Source organism: Eubalaena glacialis, chromosome 8 (assembly GCF_028564815.1).
Source record: "Eubalaena glacialis isolate mEubGla1 chromosome 8, mEubGla1.1.hap2.+ XY, whole genome shotgun sequence".
Taxonomy (NCBI): Eukaryota; Metazoa; Chordata; class Mammalia; order Artiodactyla; family Balaenidae; genus Eubalaena; species Eubalaena glacialis.
The window spans coordinates 21,236,502-21,244,954 of NC_083723.1; the positions used below are offsets into that span (position 1 = coordinate 21,236,502).

At 37.9% G+C, this 8,453-nt stretch overlaps 1 protein-coding gene across 1 annotated transcript in view; it reads left to right on the forward strand.

Moving 5' to 3' along the window:
• Nucleotides 1-6,337, forward strand: part of FBXL13 (F-box and leucine rich repeat protein 13) — a 186,124-nt gene extending 179,787 nt beyond the window's left edge. Inside the window, exon 21 of the mRNA XM_061198232.1 lies at nt 6,151-6,337. Coding sequence (XP_061054215.1) covers nt 6,151-6,337 — 187 coding nt within the window. The remainder of the gene's footprint in view (nt 1-6,150) is intronic.
• Nucleotides 6,338-8,453: the final 2,116 nt, after the last annotated feature.

Sequence of the window (8,453 nt, forward strand, 5' to 3'; positions counted from 1 at the left end):
AAGAAGACCCAAGATATCTAGTAATTTCCAATTCCTGCCTTTGACTACCCACTCCTCTTGCAAGGTCCTTAGATAAAAATATGCAAAGAAAATAAAACAAGTAAGATTTTACTACTAGGGGTTGGCCCCCAAAACCCAATGCAAAACTCTAGTTAACTAACTGAATCTATGGAAAATTCCTTTACCTAATCCAGGACAGCCCAAAGGCCTATTTTGTTTTCTACCACTAAGCCTGTCTGTCCCTATCAGCAAGAAGCAGAGACTTGGCCCTAATACCTAGAGGGGAGCTGGCTTGTCTGCCCATCTCATTGTCTAAAGAGGCCAAACCACTGTAGTTTCCCTTATAGCTCCACTCCTGCTAAGATCCAGCAAGAAAGAGCCTAGAATTCTCTGATTCTATCCTTGTCTAGCAATGGAGAAGGGCTATCCCCACAGCAGGGTGGCTAGACTAGTTAGGCTCCAGGAGCATCTGTCTTGACATCCTGCTTCTAGGAGAGGATGCTGTTTGTCAGTCAAGGAGCTCCCAAGATACTTGGGCTTCAAAACTTTGATTAGAGAAGTGGTAAGGCCTGGCCACATTCTGCTGTTTGGGGTCAGCTCTAGAGACTGTAGAGCATCTTCTTCTCCACTTAGATCCATGGGATCCTTGGGTGGAACTGGAAGTGCTGCAGAGTATGTGGCCCTTTCAAGACACAAGTTCATGATGCCATCTAATCCCTTACCTATGTTCACTCTAAAAAAGCACAGTTGTTTGCTCTTGCTCCCTCAATAGCAAGAGCTTTGTTTTGTCTGGGTGAAATGGAACATTTGGTAGTTAGGATATAGGAGATTTTTCTTGGGAAGAGGTTCAATGACTTTGAATCACAAAGCAATGTATTCCCACACATCTGATTCCATTTGAACATAAAAGTGTACGATGCAGCCCTTAAAATCCAATTATAGCCCTCAGAAGAAACTGTTTTATACACAAATTCCCCCATACTCAATGGAATCTGAAAACACTGCACCAGCTTTACAAATCAAAGAGGTCTGTTCAGCCCACCCTATCTGAACTAGGGGAGTAGCAAACTTTTGGTCAATGAGCAAATTGGCTGAAGCACTTCCAGCATGAGATATGCTGTCATTCTACAACCCTAGAGCCTGAAGGGATCCCAGGAAGTGATTCCAGAAGTCCCATGTGGAGACATAATAAAGGCTCCTTTAATTCAAGGAGAAATAAGTAATAACCAAGATTATAAATTTGACAGGAAAATCTAGCTGTCTACATTTGAAGCAGTTGTATTCAACTAACCTTTCAATTTATGGACCTCTGTGGGGAAAGCAAGACAGGCAATGGAGATGAAGAAAAGCATAGTGGAAAAGAGGGAGAAAGACCCAAACAATGGTCTCCACAACTCAGGAGGGTCTGAACCACAAAGAGGCAGAAGAGCCATTAAGTCTATAATCAGCAAAGAGCAAAGGGACCTTTCTGATATTTTTGTGTCTGGAGTCCAAAACTTTAAACCTTAGAGAGATGAGTAGAGAAAGTCTAGGTGGTTTTCAGAGCCCCAAACAGCAATATAGAGATTCCTTGAAGACCTTATTTAGCAGTTGCTGGCAGCATAAATTACTATCTAGGTACTCTAAGATCTGTGTTGTTAGGAAATAAAACTCAGAGTTCTCCTCTCTAGCTCATGCAAAGGTCTTTGTGGAAAGGCCTTTGTAATCTGGACCTATTGAATTTTATTATTAATATGAACAAATAATATTACTTAACAATTATCATTTGCCATGTACTGTGCTAAATCCTATTTTATGTTTATTATGAAATCCTCACAAATACACTATTACCATAAAAATGAATAAGGAAACTGGTATAAACAGGTTAAATAGCATGCCCAAAGTCATACAAATAAAAGACAGAGCCATACTCTGTACCTAGGTCTTATCATTGCTATGCTACTCTTTTATCTTTAGATTAGTGATTTTCAAGTTTTTTAAAGCTCTAACATTCAAGAGATTTGATCAATAAGGGGAGACAAGTACTATTTGCCCAATTTACTTGCTGATATATAAATAAGAGGCTGATTACAAGTAGTCTTTGGTGTAGGCTCCAAATTCCCCTTTCTTTTAGCTTACTCAAGAAACTAGAAGGAAATGTGAGGGCAAGTGATGTTATTACAGGGATAACCTTGAATCCCCTTTAATTTATAAAAAGCAAAAATCACTTACAAACTTCAAAATATCATTATTATTAACCATCTGATACTTTACAACTGTGTGGCATATCGTGTTTGAAAATCATTGTTCTATACTGATCCAAAGAAACCTCTCTCACCAGGTTAAATGTGTAATGACTAACCACTGCAGTAGACTGCTTCAATTCCCAAATCATTTCCTACGAGGTCTTGGAGTCACTCAGGCCTAAGTACCTGAGTACAAGGTACTCAAAGGATTCCACATGCACTTGAAGAAACTTAGAACACACAGTGATTCCTAAGTAGACATTTTCTTTTCAATATTTCCCAGCTCCCATTTATACTAGAGCATTAAGCTATTAAAAAGAGAGAGAGGGAGTTTGAGACAAACAGACAGACATGCTTTTGGCAGGAGCATTCAGTTTCTACATTTTCAAGTTTCCTGATACTTTTCAAAAATGCTTGTGTGTAAACACACAGTTACACAGGATGCTGTGAAAAAGAATTCAGAGAAACTCACTGGCGGTCACCATGCTGGTCTGTTCTCTTGGTTAGGTCCTGAGTCTTAGGAGTCAGTCCACGTGAGGATGCCAAAGGGCAGCTCGTTCATGGCCTAAGGATTTTCTAAAGGGTAGAGAGGAAGTAGACTAGGGAATAGTCTATACTAGTAGCTAAATTCTAAAAATAATACCAGATTTGCCCTGGGCAGATTCAGATTTTCAGTTTTTTCCCCAGGACCACCCTTGCTGTGAAAGTAAGTAGGATTAAGATAGGACCTAGAGACATTCTAGACTTGAGGAAGCCTTAACCTTTTGGCATTTGTGACTGGGGGAAGAGAGGTCTCAGACCTGATCCTTTGCTCCTCTCTAGCCTGGATCACCTCCAATGGTCAGGAGACCCTCTGATGTTAAGTTTCACTGAAGCTGACTGTGGGTAAAATGGAGAGCAGTGCTTACCACTAAAAGCTAAAGTAGGGGTGGTGTGGAATCAAGAAATAAGCAAATCTAAGAAATGCGTATACCTCTGTGTACTTCATCCATGGCTGGGGCTCAATATGCAGCTCTTTTTTTTAAATATGCAGTTCATTTTGATTCTGTCACATCACACTGCATTTAATGAGTAGTCTCCCTATTCATTCCCTACTTTGCTTGTCTATATTGAGTCAAAATCCTCAACTTTCTTTTTCTTGTTATTTTCTCAAACTCCCATTATTTGCTAATTTTTTTAATATCACAATTACCATCTAACTTACCGGGGCTTATAACTGACTGAGGAACTCTACTACCCAATATGTATACATTCCCAAACTTAGCATTAAGAGTACTTATCCTCTTACCAGTTATCTAGAATTCTCAAAAACTGTTGCTCCTCTGAGGTCAGAAGTTATACATAATTTGGCCAACTACTTACAAATTTTTTACTCCCCAAACACGTCCAATAGGTCAAGACCACTGTTGCCTCTAACTGCAGTAGTCTTGTTATCATCAGTGGCATTAAATCATTACCAACAACTGTGAAATACAGTATGTGTGTCCAGAGCTCTGCTCTTAGGATGTTGGAAACAGCAACCTAAGAATGCCTCTTCTAAACCAAAAAACAAAAACAAAAACAAACTGGCAGAAGATAAGAGAGCTAAAGGACTTCCTGGTGTAAGCTACTAAAGTCTCATGATTTGGCTGTTATTGCTGGATTTCAGGGAGATACAAAGAAATGCAATATACCCTTAAATACCTTCTTAAAGAAAAGGAAAATAACAAAGTTTAAAATTATAAACAATTAATACCATGAAGTTATGTACTGGAAAGAAATTAATTGTATGACCAACTTCCTGTAAAACTTCAGAGGAGGAAAGGATTGGGTTGGAGTCTTGAAAGATGGGTAAAGTTTAGACAGGCAGAGATAGGCTGAAGGGTAAGTAACAATAGAGCTCTGCTGCCCAGGATAGTGCTTTAACCATTTGAAACTGATTGTGCCAATGTTTCAGCTTCAGAGTCCTCCCAGCATTTGGTATATTATATTGTGGTAGGTTCTCAAGGTAAAAACATCTCCCAGGAAACATGTTAAAAAATATGGCAACCTCAACTACATAAAATTGAAAAGGGAGAAAAACCTTCAGAAGAAAATAGGGAAAGCTAAAGATATAACACTATTATTTTTGCATAATAATATCCTACGTAGAGGACATAGAAAGATTATACAAGAAGTTTAAAACACAGGATCACACTTTTAAAAAAAGATTAAAAAATTAACAGAATGTAAAATTTTATATATTTGACTATAAACTTATCATTTTCAAATTTCAGAATAAGTATTTCTCGAAAGAGAAGACACCTGTTTGCCAAGTTTTAATCCACAAGGACTGGTGGCTCAGAACTAGAAATTAGTATAACAACTATTTTTATTTAAATTGTTTTTTAAACTTCTGTAAAGTCTTGCAAGTGCAAATGTATTAGCCAAAAAGCAATGTGGTAAGAGACAGAATTGGCAATGCTCTGGTTGTCTCCCTGCTGAGTTTGCTTACAATTATTTTAAAACACCTAAGATTTGATTCAAGTGAAACGGTATTTCAAACAACTGATGTATCTTAGCCTTTTTGATTTCATTACCCTACCAGAACTCATATAGCCACTGACCACAAACTTAAGTCAAAGCATATGATAATACCAGCCTCCATATCAATGACTGTTTCCAAACTGCTGCAATTAATAACTCAACGTAATATACAGCAATAACAGGCAAAGTAGCCCCTACGTGGGCAAACATTATTACTCATTTCCGATCCTAGGGAAGCTGCCAATTACTCATTTCCTGTTTGGTACTGGTCTCAAGATTCAAACCAACTTTCTAGGAAAATCCTTCTGTCTTGGAAATGACATTATTTTCAAGTTAGATATACTTTTTTTTTTCTGATGCTGCAATATTGTGCTTTATAAGACATATACATTTGGTCATTTAGATGATCAAAATATATTTCTCATATATATTTGGAGAGTGGTATGCCTGGAGAGAGCACGGAATCTCAGCGTCCTTTCCCTATACCTTGCCCTATGCATCTCTGATACCTGGTTGTTCTTGAGTAATATCCTTTAATAAACCAGTGATCCAGCAAGTAAAATGTTTCTGTGTTCTGTGACCAGCTCTAGCTGGTAGATCAGAAGCCCAGGTAACAACCTAGTATCTGAAGTGGAGGGTGATCTGTGGAACTGAGCCCTTAATTTGTGGAATCTAATGCTATTTCCAGGTAGATAACGTCAGAATTGAGTTGAATTATAGGACATCCAGCTGGTGTCTGAGAATTGCTTGGTGGTGTTGGGAATGCCCTCCTCCCGCCATGTTGGAATTGGGGTCCTGAACAACTTTTAGATGACTTCTTTGCTTCCTTCCTCCTAAGGGAGACAGTAACAATATTTTTAGTCATTTTGATCATGGACACCTTTGAGACTTCGATGAAAGTCACAAACCCTCTCCTCAAAAAAATGCATAGTAGATACAAAACTGCAAGAATTTTCAGGGAGTTCATGGGCCTCCCTGAAGTTCATCCATGTATCCAACAGGGATCTGTGGACTCTAGGTTAAGAGCTCCTGCTCTGGTGCACAGCCAGCCTTCACAGGTTGGCTGGTTAGGATACTCCCTCATCAAAGAAACTGGAAGTATCAGGCAGAGGGCTCACTTAAGAGTGCTATAGAGTGCCCTCAGTGTTCCTACGCCATGGCCATGCAGTTTCCTTACCCATTTACTGTATCTGTTAATCTCTGAACTGGATGAACCAGAGAACTATTGAGCTACTTAAGCTTTGGGATCCTGATTATTAGCACAATTTACCCACACACTCCCCCTCAGGGAGGCAAGAGAGATGTGAAATGAATTTAAGTTGTGACAGTGAGTTCTTTAATTCCAAATGTGATCTAGTTTGAAAATTCTGCACTAGTGATTACTTCTGCAACTAGCTAATGCTCATCACTGTTATTACAGGGAAGCAGCTAAGAGAATGTCATCTATAGTTCAGCAGCAGGAATATAGTGCTACTGACCCTCCACTTTGGTTTGGCTATGATTGCGAAGGCAAGCCTCTTCCAGAGCAACAAGATATAACACAACTTAAAGATTCAGAATTGATGGCGAAAGAGTCAACATACAGTAGTGAAGAGGAAGCAGTATGACCTTCAACCTCAAGCAGGAAGAACAAAAAATGTAGAACTTGGCAACTTCATTTTGTCCAAGTATTTTTACTAGCTGGATCTTAACCGTGTAAACAAGCAGCAAATCATCTCCAGATTCTTATTCCAGCTACTAATGTTTCTAAATACATCTATAAGTTCTTTTGTCTAATAATCATGATTAAAAAAAGCCAAATCAAGCACTGCTACTATGTAAATTTTCCACTTAAAGTTACCTTAATCAAACCAATAGTTTTGATGAGATTATCAAATTTAAGGTTACAGTTGTACGAAACAATCCTGAGAGATGTGATGTTATTTACAAGGAATTTAGAAGCTTCTCTTTAGAAAAGAAAGCAGAAGGCTATATAAATCAAGTAAGAGTTTGAGTAAGGGCAATGACTTTAAGGATCTATATATATTTTATATATAGTAGTCAGTACATGTTAATCCCAGACTCTTAATTTATCCCTCCCCCCACCACCTTTCCCCTTTGGTAACCGTAAGTTTGCTTTCTATGTCTGTGGGTCTATTTTTGTTTTGTAAACAAGTTCATTTGTAGCTTTTCTTTTTTTAGATTCCATGTATAAGAGATATCATATGATATTTGTCTTTGCCTGGCTTACTTCACTTAACGTGATAATCTCTAGGTCCATCCTTGTCGCTGCAAATGGTATTACTTCATTATTTTTAAGACTAATATTCCATTACACACACACACACACACACACACACACACACACACACACACACACACACCCCGCACATCTTCTTTCTCCATTCATCTGTCGATGGACACTTAGGTTGCTTCCATGTCTTGGCTATTGCAAATAGTGCTGCAATGAACATTGGGGTGCAAGTATCTTTTCGAATTATAGTTTTCTCCAGATATATGCCCAGGAGTGGGATTGCTGGATCATATGAAAGAAATTGAAGATGACACAAACAGATGGACAGATATAATGTGTTCTTGAATTGGAAGAATCAATATTTTTAAAAATGACTATACTACCCAAGGCAATCTACAGATTCAATGCAATCCCTATCAATTTACCAATGGCACTTTCCACAGAACTAGAACAAAAATAAATTTTTAATTTGTATGGAAACACAAAAGATCCTGAATAGCCAAAGCAATCTTAAGAAAGAAAAACAGAGCAGGAGGAATGAGGCTCCCTGACTTCAGACTATACTACAAAGCTACAGTAATCAAGACAGTATGGTACTGGCACAAAAACAGAAATATAGGTCAATGGAAGAGGATAGAAAGCCCAGAAATAAACCCACACACCTATGGTCAATTAATCTATGACAAAGGAGACAAGAAGAAACAATGGAGAAAAGAGTCTTCTCAATAAGTGGTGCTGGGAAAACTGGACAGCTATATATAAAAGAATGAGATTATAACATTCTCTAACACCGTATACAAAAATAAACTCAAAGTAGATTAAAGACCTAAATGTAAGACCAAATACTATAAATCTCCTAGAGGAAAACACAGGCAGAACACTCTGACATAAATTGCAGAAATATCTTTTTGGATCCATCTCCTAGAGTAATGGAAATAAAATCAAAAATAAACAAATGGGACCTAATTAAACTTAAAAGCTTTTGCACAGAAAGGAAACCTTAAACAAAAAGACAACTTACAGAATGGGAGAAAATATTTGCAAATGATGTGACAGACAAGGGATTAATTTACAACATATACAAACAGCTCATATAGCTCAATATCAAAAAACCCCAAACAACCCAATCCAAAAATGGGCAGAAGACCTAAATAGACATTTCTCCAAAAAAAGACATACAGATGGCCAACATGAAAAAATGCTCAACATCGCTAAATATTAGAGAAATGCACATCAAAATTATAATGAGGTATCACCTCACTCCGATCAGAATGGCTACAAGTAATAAATGCTGGGGAGGGAGTGGAGAAAAGGGAACCCTCCTATACGGTTGGTGGAAATGTAAATTGGTACAGCCACTATGGAACAGTATGGAGGCTCCTTAAAAAACAGAAAGATCTTCTTTTAATCAAATCTGCACTATGGAAGAATTTTTCAAACTATGCTATATCAAAAAAGCTCCCAATTTTATGCTAGGAGATACGGGTTAC